The following is an 18,125-nucleotide window of genomic DNA, read 5'->3' on the forward strand; positions in this document are numbered from 1 at the left end:
GACAAGCTCATTTATGGCCATTTTTGACCTTGACCTTGGAGATATCGACGTAATTCTTTCGCGCCACACACCGTCCAATGATGGAGATCAAATGTGCCAAATGATTTTAAAATCTCACAATGAACAACATAATTATTTCCCAGACAAGCTCATGTATGGCCATTTTTAATCTTTGAACTCAAAGTGTTACCTTGACCTTCGAGATATTGACGTAATTCTTTCGCGCGACACATCGTCCCATGATGGTGAACAAATTTGCCAAATGATTTTAAACTCTCACAATAAATGATGGCCATTTTTTACCTTGGAAGTGTGGCCTTGACCTTGGAGATATCAACGTAATTCTTTCGTGCGACACACCGTCCACCGAACAAATGTGCCAAATGATTTTAAAATCTCACAATCAACTAAATAGTTATGGCCCAGACAAGCTCATTTATAGCCATTTTTGACCTTTGGACTCAAAGTGTGACCTTTACCTAGGAGATATCGATGTAATTCTTTCGTGCGACACACCGTCCAATGATGGTGAACAAATGTGCCAAATGATTTTAAAATCTCACAATGAACGACATAGTTATTGCCCAGACAAGCTCATTTATGGCCATTTTTAATCTTTGAACTCAAAGTGTTACCTTGACCTTCGAGATATTGACGTAATTCTTTCGCGCGACACATCGTCCCATGATGGTGAACAAATTTGCCAAATGATTTTAAACTCTCACAATAAATGATAAAGTTATGGCCCGGACAAGCACCGTCCCATGATGGTGAACAAATGTTCCAAGTTATTTAAAAATCGAACGATAAATGACATAGTTATGGTCCGGACAAACTTTCGGTTTAAAACACACTAAGTGACCCCAAGACCTAGTTTATGACCCGGCATGACCCATATTCAAACTTGACCTATACATCATCAAGATACAACTTGTGACCAAGTTTGGTGAAGATCGGATGAAATTTCGGGACAGACCGACAGACTGACAGACCGACGACAAACCAACAAAGTGACTCCTATATAGCCCCCATTACCAATGGTAATGGGGGTATAATAAAAGTTGAAAAACATGTGTCAAAAAATGCGAAATAAGCCAAATATTTAATTCTAAAATCGAAAATGTCTGTTAAGTCGAATTTGCCAGAATGTATATCATGCATGTACGATGTCAATCTTAATTTAGTTTTATAGTTGTTTTTAAATTTCTGCAGCGATGTCTATTCATACGACACACAAACACTAACTCCGATCCTAATAAAAAGACGAATTCTTTGGTTATTGTAGGAAAATATGTACGAAATATCTTCGTCTCCATCGGCTCGGGATGCTGATTTGTCTTTGCTGCATTTTATGAAATTCGTCTTCAATGTCTTGCCTATTTTGTGTTATTGTAACATGTATTTATCAATATATTACAATTTAACACATCGTATAGTCTCGCTTTAATCGTTTGACAAAAGAATGCCATATTGTACAGAATCATCAAACAATAAAAAACATATTCACAAGTTTGCTATCTTCCAGAATGTAAAACTATCATTTATAATTAATTCCACTTAATCTTCTTGTGCTTAAAAAAATATTTTAAAAAGGGAGACAACTCTGTCAATCCAACATAATTTTTCAAAAGCCATTTTGCAGTTCCTTCCCTTGACATGCTTAACTAGAGTGTACAAAAGCTGCTTTAATATATAAATATAAGGAAAATGACCCCCCCCCCCCAAGCAGCCATGCTTTTTACCGATCCAAACCATTTTCGAACTCAACCGTCATATCCAGAAAACACATGTTCTGACCAAATTATATGAACATTGGACCAAAAATGTGACTTCTAGAGGGTTCACATGTTTTCACTATATATATAGAGAGAGAAAACTGCCCCGCCCCCTGGCGGCCATGTTTTTTCACCGATCTGGACCATTTTTGAACTCGTCTGAGATATCAATGAAACCAGTGTTTTGACCAAGTTTCATGATAATTGGGCAAAATTGTGACTTCTAGAGTGTTCACAAGGTTTCTCTATAGCCATATAAGGAATACTGCCCAGTCCCCTGGTGGCCATGTTTTTCAACGGACCAGAACCATTTTTGAACTCAACCAACATATTATTAAGGCAAACATTTTGACAAAGTTACATGAAGATTGGGCATCAAATGTGACTTCTACAGTGTTCACAAGGTTTTTCTTTTTTTTGACCTAGTGACCTAGTTTTTGACCCAGCATGACCCAGTTTCAAACTCAGTCGAGGTATCAATGTGACAAATGTTCTAACCAAGTTTCATGAAAATCAGACAACAAATGTGGCCTCTAGAGTGTTCACAAGGCAAAATGTTGATGACGCATGACGCACAACGGACAAAAGGCGATCACAAAAGCTGACCATGAGCACGTTGTGCTCAGGTGAGCTAAAAAGTTATGGCCAATGTTAAGGTTTTAGCACGATGCCTACGGCGGACGTCGGACGGTGGACGACAAGCTGGCTATGACAATAGCTCGGGTTTTCTCTGAAAACAGCCTCGCTAAAAATGATGTCATTCTAATGTGTGTAATTAATGTATTTCAGAGGATGAAGATGTAGAGCTAACTTTATCCTGAAAGTAATATTGTATTAGTATCACTTTAAAGAGATTAATGATGGTTCTCTGTATCACCACAGAGTGGGGCTGGGCCATAGCCAGGGACACACCACTATCACGTCTCATACTGCCTACCTGTACAGGGGTGGTTCTCTGTATCACTGCAGAGTGGGGCTGGGCCATAGCCAGTGACACACCACTATCATGTCTCATACTGCCTACCTGTACAGGGGTGGTTCTCTGTATCACTGCAGTGTGGGGCTGGGCTAAAGCCAGGGTCACACACCACTATCATGTCTCATACTGCCTACCTGTACAGGGATGGTTCTCTGTATCACTGCAGTGTGGGGCTGGGCTATAGCCAGGGTCACACACCACTATCATGTCTCATACTGCCTACCTGTACAGGGGTGGTTCTCTGTATCACTGCAGAGTGGGGCTGGGCCATAGCCAGTGACACACCACTATCATGTCACATACTGCCTACCTGTACAGGGGTGGTTCTCTGTATCACTGCAGTGTGGGGCTGGGCTATAGCCAGGGTCACACACCACTATCATGTCTCATACTGCCTACCTGTACAGGGATGGTTCTCTGTATCACTGCAGTGTGGGGCTGGGCTATAGCCAGGGTCACACACCACTATCATTTCTCATACTGCCTTCCTGTACAGGAATGGTTCTCTGTATCACGGCAGTGTGAGGCTGGGCTATAGCCAGGGTCACACATCACTATCATGTATCATATAGCCTACCAGTACAGGGATGGTTCTCTGTATCACTGCTGTGTGAGGCTGGCCTTTAGCCAGGGTCACACATCACTATCATTTCTCATACTGCCTACCTGTACAGGAATGGTTCTCTGTATCACTGCAGTGTGAGGCTGGGCTATAGCCAGGGTCACACACCACTATCATTTCTCATACTGCCTACCTGTACAGGAATGGTTCTCTGTATCACTGCAGTGTGAGGCTGGGCTATAGCCAGGGTCACACATCACTATCATGTATCATATAGCCTACCAGTACAGGGATGGTTCTCTGTATCACTGCTGTGTGAGGCTGGCCTTTAGCCAGGGTCACACATCACTATCATGTCTCATATAGCCTACCTGGACAGGGATGGTTCTCTGTATCACTGTATTGTGGGGCGGAGCTATAGCCAGGGTCACACATCACTACCATGTCTCATATAACCTACCTGGACAGGGATGGTTCTCTGAATCACTGTAGTGTGGGGCGGAGCTATAGCCAGGGTCACACACCACTATCATGTCTCATACAGCCTACCTGTACAGGGATGGTTCTCTGTATCACTGCAGTGTGGGGCGGAGCTATAGCCAGGGTCACACATCACTATCATGTCTCATACAGCCTACCTGTACAGGGATGGTTCTCTGTATCACTGCAGTGTGGGGCTGGGCTATAGCCAGGGTCACGTAGAGCTGACGGGGGCGGGGCTGGGTCAGGTCAACCATGAGGTCACTGACAGAGTGGTAGGCATGGCTGAGTGCGTGCATGGTCTCGGATACAAGGCTACACACGCGGGTGTTGGCTTGCTGCTCCTGAAACGGTATTTCTGGGAATTACTTGGCAGTTTAATTTACTTTAAGTATAAAAATCATCTTACACAAGGTATGAAATAAAGACATTTTATTATAATTCATTATTTTTACTAAAACATAATTTACAGTGATGTACAAATATTTATGCTGATCAGATAAATACTTCCATATACAATATGTGTACAATCTTCCATTTTCCTATATATTTGACTTATATTTCCCTTAAAAAGGTAGTAAGTTCCTTCAATTGCTCTCATTTTAAAGATAAAACACAAATATCAGGGTAAATAATTCTAATTCCACCAGGACACAGCACATATGTCCATGCCATTACAGGGGTGTGATTTAAGAACTATCTCAGGGGAGGTAAATGCCATACCCCGCTTTCCGTTCTTTGTATATATTTCCGGCAAAGATCATATCTATCTGTAAAATAAGTTTTATAATCAAAGGAAGGAAATCAGCGGAAAGGAGAAAAAATCACACCCTTGCATTACAATCATTGTACCTCTTGAAAAAAGCCTAATATATGAGTATCTTAATTTCAATTTCTTGTTTTAGTCAATTGTTGCACAACCTGTATTTAAGTTCCCAAATTGAAAACTATGTTAAATTCCCCAATTTGACTGCTACTGGTACCATTCTTAAAACAGAAAGGAAAAACACTTCATTATGATTCAATTCACCTGTATGTTAATGCAATCAGAGTGGGACTGGAACCTCAGGATTTATACTCTACACTTCTCACATGAAACACAGAATTATCCAGAATATTCTGCTGCTTTGTCAAAATTCTAAATTCAATGACTGGTGTGATGTTCACATAATTATTTGAGCTGGGTTCTGTTAACCCTTTGCATGCTATGAAATTTGTCGTCTGCTAAAATATCGTCTGCAGAATTTCTAAAATTAGCATTTTCTTCAATTTTTTTTTCAAATAATATTATCAGAATAGCAAACAGTTTGGATCCTGATGAAAAACCACGTTCTTTGGCGTCTCATCTGGATCCAAACTGTTTGCAAAGGCCTTCAGAATTCGGTTCCCGCACTGAAAGGGTTAAAATTTACTCAATGCATGTGTTAAGTGTTGTCCCAGATTAGTCTGTGCAATCTGCACAGGCTAATCAGGGACAACAATTTCTGGTTAAATGCTAGTTTTTATTTGGAGAAAGTCCATTCAAACCTTAAATCTAGTTTGGGCGTTCAGTGTTGTCACTGATAAGCTTTTTATTTGCAGTCATCACATGGTAACCTGGAACTACACTTTACACACATGCAATACCAAAGGTCACAGTGGTGTAGTGGATATTGTGTCCGTCTAGCAATCTGGAGGTCATTGGATCAATCCCCACTGTGGGAGTGTTCTTTAGATTTCCCTCAAAGACACCAAGTACAGGTTTTAGTCCCAGCAAACGGACTCGAGAGCATTTCAAATAAGCCTTCAGCTTTCTATGCAATTGAGCTAAAATAAATAGGTTTAATCTAAAGGGAACGTAGATAAGCCCAACTCACTGCGCTGGACATCTCTTCGTCATTCCTCACTATGTCTGCGTATCTCTCAATCTGAGGTCTCAGGCGCTCGTTCAGGCGACTGATATCTACGAGCACTGCAGCCAGCTCACTGATGTTGGGACGACTGGAAATGTGTCTTGTTCTGAGAATACTGGGCTTAATTCATGTGCGTAAAGTGTTGTCCCAGATTAGCCTGTGCAGTACGCACAGGTTAATCAGGGACGACACTTTCCGCTTTTATGGTATTTTTAGTTTCAAGGAAGTCAATCCTTACCGAAAATCAAGTTTAGGCGGAAAGTGTCGTCCCTGATTAACCTGTGCAAACTGCACAGGCTAATCTGGGACGACACTTTAAGCACATGTATTATGTCCAATTTCATCAGAACAAGACACATATTGACATAACATGTACCAAAGCCTTGTTCTGGGAAATAAGGGTTTAATGCATGCTCCCAACAGGCAAAACATGGAAACTTTCCACTTTAAAGAAAAAAATTATTTAAAGGAAATCTGTTTTAAACCATTATGCAGTTAAAGTCATCCCTGATTAGCGTATACTCAGTGGCTCATCAGGGACAACACTGTCTAAACTGAAAATATCATAAAAGTGGAAAGTGTCATCCCAGACTAGCCCGTGCTGACTGCACAGGCTAAACTGCAGTCTTCGAATTAGCCTACAAGCCCAAAGCCTGAGTTGATTCTTGGGCCGGTCGGTCAATCCTAAATGCTTATAAAATAGCTCTACCGGTCGATTAACTATTTGAGCGTTATATCAATAACCTGATTTATACGTGTTTTTAAGAGGCACGATTAAATTCGCTATTTAAATGCCTAAAATGACGTTATACGTTTTAAAGAATTGCATGAACACATGCGGTCGCCGTTTTTTAACACTGTTGTGTAAACATCCGGGTATGTTGCTATTTAAAGTAATGATGACACCCAGTCGAGATGAGATTATTCAAACTGACCATGCTTAGATCACGTTTCGGGATGTTCGCGCATCGGTCACTTCGTAATATTTTAAAATAATGACCAATCTAGAAGCGTATTTAATTTTAGAAGCGTTTTTCGAAAATGTATTTATAATTCATGAAAAATGGATGAAGTAATTTTTCAATAAAAATGAAAGAGTCTGTAAGGGATATTGTACATATTGGGTTACAAACAAATTGATTCTTATTACAGTTAGATTTCCATGTGTTTTAATCAATTATTCTTGCGTATTAGAAGACGTTTTTTTCAACTAATTATTAATAACTGTAGTACTTTCGTTTATTCTGTAATCTCGTTCTGCTACATGACCTACTTTGCTACTAATAATCTGTTTACGAATATACAATACTTTTCACGGTTGACACATGCTCATCAAAACATCGGGAGTAAATAAAAGAAGCAGACATTGTCATTTGGTAGATTGGGCAATTAACACACACAGTGGCCTTTTTGTTCTGAAGCCACATGCCGACAATTCACTGGCGATTGTCCTAGTAATAATACGATAATAATCAATTTGCTTTTTAATAAAACAAAACACCGGTCAAACTGATTAATGGAATCATTGAATTTGAATGAGAACATGTGTAATAATAAAGTTAAAATAAACAGCATAATCATCTGGTGCATTTTGTATAAAATGCATTTTAAAAGGAAACAGAATATCCTTTATTACTGTAATCACATGCATCTGTTTTTACTAATGGAAGTAGATTTTCTGATTGTTAATAACTATTTTGGTGTTCCTGGCAAAAAAAGTCATAAAATTTATATTGACCTCTTCGGGCTATCAAACATGTCTTCAGGCTATTCAAAATTCCATCTGATTAGCCCGAAAAAAATAGCGTGAAGACTGAAACTGGGACGACACTTTACACACATGCATTAAACCCCCTTTTCACAGAGCAGGGCTCATATCATACACTGAAGTTTATATCTCTAAAAACAAATGCATGCAAATTTACATGTTGTACCTTGAAAAGTATTGCAATGCCTTGTCATACAAGTATATCTTCAGACAGAAAGAGATCATTTGTGGAGGATATGATAAGTACATTTGTACATGGCAGACACTGCACAATCAGTATGATACATACACAGGTCCTGCAGGCTGCTCACTGCCATTCTCTGTCGACTGATTTGATTGGTCAGAAGGGGGAGACACTTGATTCTGATTGGCTGTTGTTGTACTGTCTGCAGTGCGATCAGACTGGGATACTGCAAACAAGAAAACAACGCAAATAAAACAAGAGGGCCAAGATGGCCCTAGTTCGCTCACCTGAGAGGAGTTGCAAACAAGAAAACAACACAAATAAAACAAGAGGGCCAAGATGGCCCTAGTTCGCTCACCTGAGAGGAGTTGGTTCATACAATCTTTACCAAACGTCAAACTTGACCTAGATATTGTCCAGACAAACATCCTGGTCAAGTTTCATCATGATTGAACCAAAACTCATATGGAGTGATTTTGTTTTTGAAAGATTTGACCTGGTGACCTTTATTTTGAGTTGACCCCCCTTACCAAATATCAAACTTTGCTTACAAAAATAAAAATTATGACCAAGATTCATAAAATCTGAAACACAATTTTGACCTCTAGAGTATTTACAAGGATTTTGTATAATATAATCAAATTTGGACAATTTAAAGGCAATAATTATGGCATTAATGATGTGAGATATATAAAACCAATCTTTTCACCAAGTTTCATGATGATTGGGCAAAAAATGTGACTTCTAGAGTGTTCATAAGCTTTTTTTACTATATAATATGAGAAAATGCCCCCCCCCCCCCCAGGCAGCCATGTTATTCAACTGACCGGAACCATTTTCAAACTCAACTCTCATATCAAGGAAACAAATGTTCTGACCAAATTTCATCAAAATTGGGCCAAAAATGTAACTTCTAGAGTGTTCACATGTTTTCATTATATACATATAGAGAAAAATGCCCCCCCCCCACAGGCGGCCATGTTTTTTTACCGATCTGGACCATTTTCAATCTCGTCCGAGATATCAATAAAACCAATGTTTTGACCAAATTTTATGATGATTGGGCAAAAATTTTGACTTCTAGAGTGTTTACAAGGTTTCTCTATAGCCAAATGAGGAAAACTGCCCCCCCGGCAGCCATATTATTCAACTGACCGGAACCATTTTCGAACTCAAATCAAGGAAACAAATGTTCTGACCAAATTTCATGAAAATTGGGCCAAAAATGTGACTTCTAGAGTGTTCACGTTTTCACCAAAAACATATAGAGAAAAATGCCCCGGCCAATGGCGGCCATGTTTATCACCGATCTGGACCATTTTCGAACTCGTTTGAGATATCAATAAAACCAATGTTTTGACCAACTTTCATGATGATTGGGCAAAAATTGTGACTTTAAGAGTTTTTACAAGGTTTCTCTATAGCCATATAAGGAAAACTGCCCCCCCCCCGGCAGCCATGTTATTCAATTGACCGGAACCATTTTCGAACTCAACTCTCATATCAAGGAAACAAATGTTTTGACCAAATTTCATGAAAATTGGGCCAAAAATGTGACTTCCAGAGTGTTCACATGTTTTTCACTATATACATATAGAGAAAAATGCCCCACCCACTGGCGACCATGTTCTTTCACCTATCTGGACCATTATCGAACTCGTCCAAGATATCAATAAAACCAATGTTTTGATCAACTTTCATGATGATTGGGCAAAAAATGTGACTTCTAGAGTGTTCACATGTTTTCAATATATACATATAGAGAAAATGCCCCGCCCACAGGCGACCATGTTTTTTAACCGATCTGGACCATTTTCGAACTCGTCTGAGATATCAATAAAACAAATGTTTTGACCAACTTTCATGATGATTGTGCAAAAATTTTGACTTCTAGAGTGTTTACAAGGTTTCTCTATAGCCAAATAAGGAAAACTGCCCCCCCCTGGCAGCCATGTTATTCCACTAACCAGAACCATTTTCTAACTCAATTCTCATATCAAGGAAAATGTTCTGATTAAATTTCATGAACATTGGGCCAAAAATGTGACTTCTAGAGTGTTCACATGTTTTTACTATATACATATAGAGAAAAATGCCCCGCCCACTGGCGGCCATGTTTTTTCACCGATCTAGACCATTTTCAAACTCGTCCGAGATATCAATAAAACCATAGTTTTGACCAACTTTCATGATGATTGGGCAAACATTGTGACTTCTAGAGTGTTTACAAGGTTTCTCTATAGCCAAATAAGGAAAACTGTCCCGCCCACTGGCGGCCATGTTTTTCAATGGACTGGAACCACTTTTGAACTCAACCAACATTTCATTAAGACAAACATTTTGACAAAGTTACATGAAGATTGGGCATGAAATGTGACTTCTACAGTGTTTACAAGTTTTTTCTTCTTTTTGACCTAGTGACCTAGTTTTTGACCCGACACGACCCAGTTTCGAACTCGACCGAGATTTCATTAGGACAAAGCTTCTGACCAAGTTTCAAGAAGATCGGACAATAAATGTGGCCTCTAGAGTGTATATGTACAAATATGGACAGACGACGGACAGACTTACGACAGACAAAGACCGGTCACAAAAGCTCACCTGAGCAATCAGGTGAGCTAAAAATCCAAGCATTTTTACAAGCATTTGAACATATGTATTAAATAATCATTTAATTTCATAGTAATCAATATTCCTAACAACTCAAAATGAACTTTAGTAACAGATAATCACAAGGTTCTTTCAATAATACTATATACAGTTTAGTAGCAATCTCTGGACTTTAACGAATTAAATGTTGATAAAGCTGATGGATTTCAGGTCCACATTTATAAATTCCTACCATCAGTTTCCATAGGTGTTGGACTGGTTCTCGATTCAGAAGCATTACTAGAACTGGCTGTGACTGGTTCTTCTACTTCCTGTCTAACAGTGACTGGTTCCCTTCTGTCTGTGGACTGGTTTGTTCCTGACAGGGCACTAGAGTCTTCTGGCAGCTGGCTTACAGTTTCTCTCTAAAAGAACACCATAACCAAGTTATAACAATACTTTCATACAAAAAATTATAGGTCACACATTAAGAATAGTCATGGTAAACTCAGATCTTTTAAAATGTAAGGTTATGTCATCACTTCAGTAATCCATCTAGGATTTGAAAAGGGCAAGGTGCAATTGTGTAAAACTGGCACTTAGCGCATGTGGTCATATTAACCCTGTGGTGCATTTACAATATAGCATGTGTTCCATAAAATATATGTAAATACAAATAGTTTCACTATGAAAACTTCATACATTTATTAAAAAAAAACGTCAAATAAACTTGCTGTATAAATAAATAATGTGATCAGATAAAAAACATGAAAGGGTCACAGGTGGAAGAATGCTGCGCCATTCCATTTAGGTCTTACTACAATAACATTTCCCAGAAAACTAAAGTAAACCATTTCATCATCATGACCTTTTCCTTCAAGCGATATCAGTAGGCCCGTTACCACTAAGATACACATTAAGCGTGGTTGTAGTCTTTTAGCAATTGAAATTAAATCTCTAACTCGCAGGCTGTTCTGGATTTATGCTAGTTTCATATAGCCTTTTTTATTTGGCTTTTTAGAGGAAAAGTGTTAATGGCTAACTGTTATAGTAATTTTTGTTTGATCGCTAACTAACCTCCAGTTGTTCCAGTGCTTCTGTAGCCAGCCTTATCATCAAGTTGGCGTTGTTCAGCCTCATTCTGGCCTCGCTGGTGGTGGCCCCAGTGTTGATCGGCCCCATGTGGATATGCACATCCACTCCTGACCCATCAACCTGGCAACATAAATGCATTTTTACTAACAATTTGACCTGACCCATCAACCTGGCAACATAAAAGCATTTTTACCAACAATCTGACCTGACCCATCAACCTGGCAACATAAAGGCATTTTTACTAACCATCTGATCTGACCCATCAACCTGGCAACATAAAGGCATTTTTACTAACAATCTGACCTCACCCATCAACCTGGCAACATAAAGGCATTTTTACTAACCATCTGACCTCACCCATCAACCTGGGCAACATAAAGGCATTTTTACTAACCATCTGACCTCACCCATCAACCTGGGCAACATAAAGGCATTTTTACTAACAATCTCACCTGACCCATCAACCTGGCAACATAAAGGCATTTTTACTAACAATCTGACCTCACCCATCAACCTGGCAACATAAAGGCATTTTTACTAACAATCTGACCTGACCCATCAACCTGGCAACATAAAGGCATTTTTACTAACAATCTGACCTGACCCATCAACCTGGCAACATAAAGGCATTTTAACTAACAATCTGACCTCACCCATCAACCTGGGCAACATAAAGGCATTTTTACTAACCATCTGACCTGACCCATCAACCTGGCAACATAAAGGCATTTTTACTAACAATCTGACCTGACCCATCAACCTGGCAACATAAAGGCATTTTTACTAACAATCTGACCTGACCCATCAACCTGGCAACATAAAGGCATTTTTACTAACAATCTGACCTCACCCATCAACCTGGCAACATAAAGGCATTTTTACTAACCATCTGACCTGACCCATCAACCTGGGCAACATAAAGGCATTTTACTAACCATCTGACCTGACCCATCAACCTGGCAACATAAAGGCATTTTACTAACCATCTGACATGACCCTTTCACCTGGTGAACACACTAGACATCTGTACATGTTCTCAACACATACATGTGTAACCTGACCAACAGCAAAATTACAGAACAAAATCATGTATTTAATTGAGCCATAGTAGGGGAAAGGAGGTTTATTGCTTCTTTTTGTATAGTGTTGTCCCAGATTAGCCTGTGCAGTTTGCACAGGCTCATCTGGGAAAACACTTTCAGCTTTAATTTTTTGTTTAAATGAAGTCTCTTCTTAGCAAAAATCCACTTGAGGAGCTGGAATGATTAACTCTTTCAGTGCTGGAACCGAATTTTGAAGGCCTTTGCAAACAGTTTGGATCCAGATGAAATGCCACAGAAAGTGGCGTCTCATCAGGATTCAAACTGTTCGCTATTTTGATAGTATTCTGTGAAAACAAAATCAAAGAAAATGCTCATTTTAGAAATTCAGCAGACGACAATTTAGCCGACAACAAATTTCCCAGCATGCAAAGGGTCAATGCTTAGCCTGCATGGACAGCCCAGGCTTATCTGAGATGACACTTTATTAACATGCATTATACCTCGTTTTCTCAAAGCCAGGCTCAATTGTTTATAACATATGTGTACACTGACCAACAGCAAAACAACTGAACAATAACATGAATGTAACCATAATGTACTGTTCTTAAAATAGACATTGTGACTCAAAAATACAATGTACAATAATATAATAACGTGTTCTAATATGTTCTGTTCTTACAATAAACCTTGTACCCCAAAACTATAGTGTTAAAGTGTTAAGAGTTGCATGACAGATTATCAATTAACATATTAAACAATCAAACATTTACTGAAAATTGAATCAGGTTTTTTTCATTCAGGTCAAAATGCATAGAAAGACTTGCAGCACCATACTGATCTTTGAGGCATACGGGTCAAAATTACACAGTCAAAGACATACTAGCATGAGCAAACATTCTGTAGGGATTACACATTCTGTAGGGATCACACATTCTGTAGGGATCACACATTCTGTAGGGATCACACTCAAAACCTTTCCATTACAAGGTTAACATCCTATCCATAACTTCACTACAACCTTTTTTAATTTAAGTAATATGCCTCAAATGCATTATTCTTATGATCTAATTTTTCCTTTTACATGTCAAGAAGTTTAATTTCTGTTCAAACGTGAATTGATATACACCAACCGATGTCTGAGTCGAGACTCTTGCATTACGACCCAAGTTTCCTAACCCTCTCACTGCATTCTCTGCAATATTCTGCAACAAAAAGATTACAAACAGGTTGTTTTGCATCTTTGGTTTTTGTTAAGGCCTCCATATTTGCTCTTTGACAAGGCAATCCAATCATGACAATATTTGGCTATAGAATTGAAAAAGGTATTTTCAAAGCAAACTAAGAAACAACAAAGAAATAAAAGAAATAAAATCAATACATGTACCACTCAAATAATTTTATCAAATGTCATTGAACAGTGTCTATGCCTTACTATTTCATAAAATACATTGTCTGAAAATTTTAGAAACACCTGAGACCACATACAAGGTTATGAAACAGAATGTTAATGAAATGAAAGCCAAAAAGCCTTATCAGTAAATGTGTACAGTGGATGAAAAGATCTTGTGGCTCTTAATAGATGACATAGTATAGAGCCTTGCTTTAAGAATATGGGCCTTAAGATTAGCTCTTTCAGTGCTGGAACCGAAGTATGAAGGCCTTTGCAAACAGTTTGGATTCAGATGAGACGCCACATAACGTGGCGTCTCACCAGGATCCAACCTGTTTGCTATTCTGATAGTATTTTTTGAAAAATCTAAGAAAATGCTAATTTTAGAAATTCAGCAGACAACCTTTTAGCGGACGACAAATTTCCCAGCATGAAAAGGGTTAGCCTGTACCTGGACAACACTTTTGGCCTAAACTGGATTTTTCCTAAGATACTTCCTTAAAACAAAAAGTACCATAAAGGCAAAGTGTCGTCCCTGATTGTCATGTGCGAACTACACAGGCTCCTCTCGGACGACACTTTATGCAGAGGTATTTAAAGCCTAATTTCTCAAAGCGCTGCTCAATTTAATTTAACATAACAAACAACTGCAAGCCTTACCTGAACCTGTGTAAGATTGAACCTGTTAGCAAAACATTCCTTAAGTAAATGAGAATAGAGGCTCATGTTGCTATTAATGTACGAAATATATGAGCCGCGCTCTATGAAAAAGGGGTTTAATGCATGTGCGTAAAGTGTCTTCGCAGATTAGCCTGTGCAGCCCACACAGGCTGATCTGGGACAAAACTTTCCCCTTTTATGATTTTTTTGTTTCAGGAAAGGCTCTTCTTAGCAAAAATCCAGTTTAAGCGGAAAGTGCACAGGCTAATCTAGGACAACACTTCACACAGACGCATTTAAACCCTTTTTCACAGAGCGTTGCCCATATAATATTTTAAACATAGTCAGCACACAACTGCAAGCCTCACCTGGACCTGTGTAGGGTTGATCACGTTAGCGGGCAGAGTGAAGGAGCCCACAAACAGGCGGTTGTGGTCCCGAGCCCCTGACCCAGCAGGCTGAAGGTTGGGGGCTAGGTTGTCATTACCCGCGGGCCCGCCGTCTGAAGGTGGAGGCCTCAACACAACGTGTACAACCTTCCCATGCACATCTGAAACACCACTCTGGGATAAGAAACTGTGTTATAGATTTCAGTACCACCTTGACAGAACATTCTTTTCTTGCCATTGATTGTATTTATTTGTATTGTATATCTGTCTGTCTGTCTGTTTGTCTGATTCAAACAACCTAAGCTTAGGCTACTTTTAGGCTAGTAATACTAATAACAACTTTCCCCATGATTTATATGTTATATATTATATAGCATTTTGTAATTATCATGTTAAAAGAATTATATGTTTAATGATCAAGAGCAATGTTTAATCAAAAATAATAACAGGCATGTCATATGATATGAAATATGACTCCCAGAATATTCTTGTCTTGGAATTCAAAACTGGCCATGTGTCATTAAGACTGAGTCATAAATATGGCCTCAAGAGAGGTTATGAGGGTTTTCTACGGTTAACCCCATGACCTAGTTTTGTACACCTGTGACCCAGATTCAGGCTTGGCCTAGATATTGTCAGGATGGATATTTTGACCAAGTTTCATCTAGATCGAGTCATAAGTAAGGCCTTTAAAGTAGCAACAATGTTTACTTAAAAGTTGACCTGGCAATTGAGTTTCTGTACGCACATAATCAGAATTCAGACTTTACATGGATATTGTCAAGAAAAAACCCACAACAGATACTTTTCATAGCGCTAATTTACTACTAATTTCAAAATCTTAAGGCATATTTCAACATTAAGTGACACATTTTCAACTGCATCTTAAAAGTTTTGGGCCACTAAGTTATGATTCCACTAAAACCCCGGGAGTGACAAAATCAGGTTTTCATTAACTTGTCTTTTCTCCACAGATGCTAAAAGCTTCTTGTACATACAGCTATATAATTGGGCTATGTAATTGTTATTACTAACACAATTTCACACACAACAAGAAATGTGTTTGTCAGAAACACTATGTCCCCTTCTGTGCCGCTTGTTTTGTTTTTTAGTGTGTTTTTTTACCTTTGACCTTGAAGGATGACCTTGACCTTTCACCACTCAAACTGTGTTTGTTAGAAACACTATGTCCCCTTATGCGCCGCTTTGATTTAAAAAAAAAATGTTTACCTTTTACCTTGAATTATGACCTTGACCTTTCACCACTCAAAATGTGCAGCTCCATGAGATACACATGCATGCCAAATATCAAGTTGCTATCTTCAATATTGCAAAAGTTATGGCAAATGTTAAAGTTGGAGCAAACAAACACACAAACCAACCAACTAACAGCTTTGAAGCCGTAAATTTGACTTTTGACCTTAAAGGATGACCTTGACCTTTCACCACTCAAAACGTGCAGCTCCATGAGATACACATGCATGCCAAATATCAAGTTGCTATCTACATGTACAATATTAAACAAGAGATGTGTTTATCAGAAACACAATGCCCGCTAATGCGTCGCTTTGTTTTTTATTTTTTGACCTTTGACCTTGAAAACTTGCACCACTCAAAATACGCAGCTACATGAGATATACATGCATGCCAAATATCAAGTTGCTACGTTTAATATTGCAAAAGTTATGAAGAAGGTTGAAGTTTTGGTTAAAGTTTTGGGACACACAGACACATACAATGACAGACAGGCCAAAAACAATATACCCCCGATCTTTCGATCTGGGGGCATACAAAGTTATGCCCAAACTTTAACAAAGGTTTAAGTTTTAGGAAAGAAAATTATAATGATATTTGACCTTTGACCTTAAAGGATGACCTTGACTTTTCACCACTCAAAATGTGCAGCTCCGTGAGATACACATGCATGCCAAATATGAAGTTGCTACCTTCAATATTGCAAAAGTTATAAAACTTTAACCAAGGTTAAAGTTGTGGGAAAGAATGACAGACAGACAGGCCAAAAACAATATGCCCCCGATCATTCGATCCGGGGGGCAAAAAAATTATCTCCATAGACTGAAGTAGCAGTTATGAAATTTGCTGTGCAAGGGTTAGGAAACTTGGGTCGTTATGCAAGACTCTCCACTCAGACATCGGTTAGTGTGAATCTAGTCACGTTTTAACATCAATTAAATATTAGTCTATTCTTGACATCATATAAAAGGAAAAATTAGAACATAAGAATAATGCATTTGAAGCATATTACTAAAATTTTAAAAGGCTCTAGTGGAGTTATGGAAAGAAAGAAAATTACGACAATCTCCACCTAAAGTGGATTTTGGCTAAGAAAAGACTTCATTTAAAAACAAAATATACAAAAATATATAATAAAAGCAGAAAATGTTTTCCCAGATGAGCCTGTGCTGTCCATACAGGCTAATCATTTACCACACTGAGCCTGTGCTGTCCATACAGGCTGATCATTTACCACACTGAGCCTGTGCTGTCCATACAGGCTGATCATTTACAACACTGAGCCTGTGCTGTCTATACAGGCTAATCATTTACGACACTCAGCCTGCGCTGTCCATACAGGCTTATCATTTACGACACTGAGCAGGTGCTGTCCACACAGGCTAATCATTTACGACACTCTACACCTTAAGTGGATTTGGCTACGAAGAGATTTCATTAAAAAGAAATAATAAAAGCAGAGTCATGCTGAAATCATTTTGCCTGCCCTGTCCGCCCACTCACCATAATCCTTGAGCAGTTTCTCATCTTGGAGTACCCTCCCTTGAAAGATGAGGCGCTGGGTGTCTGCGGAGATGTTCTGCAAATATTTAAATGGGGCTTGTCAGAGATGGTAATCACCTTACATTTTAGCCGTTGTATACCCTTTATTACTTGCATTGATTGTTTAAATGCCGCTCACTTTCAAGCCGTATCAGCAAGAAAGTGATAAGAGTTTATTTTGTATTAATATTCGCTCTTAATAATAAATTAATTAATATGTCAATTTTACTCGCTGCAAATTTTCTTAGCGGGAGCTGTAATTATGTGACCCGCTAAGAATTTTGCAGCGAGTAAAGTCAAGATAAAGAGCAAAAATTAAAACCAAATTTGTATACCTGTCTCGGCATGGACGTTGCTATCTTGTTTGTCAGGCGATTACCCCCTCTGTTTGTGTTTTTACAGAAAACGATATTCCATCAAATTACAGGATGATCAAACTCAGATGTGTATATGCATATTTTTAAGTATGATGAATGAATAGGCACATAAAAGCTAAATTGAAATGGTTAAAAAAATGAATTGA

General features: G+C 38.6%; 1 protein-coding gene across 2 annotated transcripts in view; it reads right to left on the reverse strand.

The window, feature by feature from the left end:
- Positions 1 to 18,125, reverse strand: part of LOC127837639 (large proline-rich protein BAG6-like) — an 88,894-nt gene that overhangs the window by 57,921 nt on the left and 12,848 nt on the right. For both annotated transcript variants that reach the window (XM_052364875.1, XM_052364874.1), the window contains exons 4-11: positions 17,564 to 17,639; positions 14,786 to 14,967; positions 13,498 to 13,569; positions 11,307 to 11,444; positions 10,483 to 10,654; positions 7,746 to 7,866; positions 5,653 to 5,776; positions 3,955 to 4,140 (exon numbers count right to left, since the gene is read on the reverse strand). In XM_052364875.1, coding sequence (XP_052220835.1) covers positions 3,955 to 4,140; positions 5,653 to 5,776; positions 7,746 to 7,866; positions 10,483 to 10,654; positions 11,307 to 11,444; positions 13,498 to 13,569; positions 14,786 to 14,967; positions 17,564 to 17,639 — 1,071 coding nt within the window. The remainder of the gene's footprint in view (positions 1 to 3,954; positions 4,141 to 5,652; positions 5,777 to 7,745; positions 7,867 to 10,482; positions 10,655 to 11,306; positions 11,445 to 13,497; positions 13,570 to 14,785; positions 14,968 to 17,563; positions 17,640 to 18,125) is intronic.

Source organism: Dreissena polymorpha, chromosome 7 (assembly GCF_020536995.1).
Source record: "Dreissena polymorpha isolate Duluth1 chromosome 7, UMN_Dpol_1.0, whole genome shotgun sequence".
NCBI lineage: Eukaryota > Metazoa > Mollusca > Bivalvia > Myida > Dreissenidae > Dreissena > Dreissena polymorpha.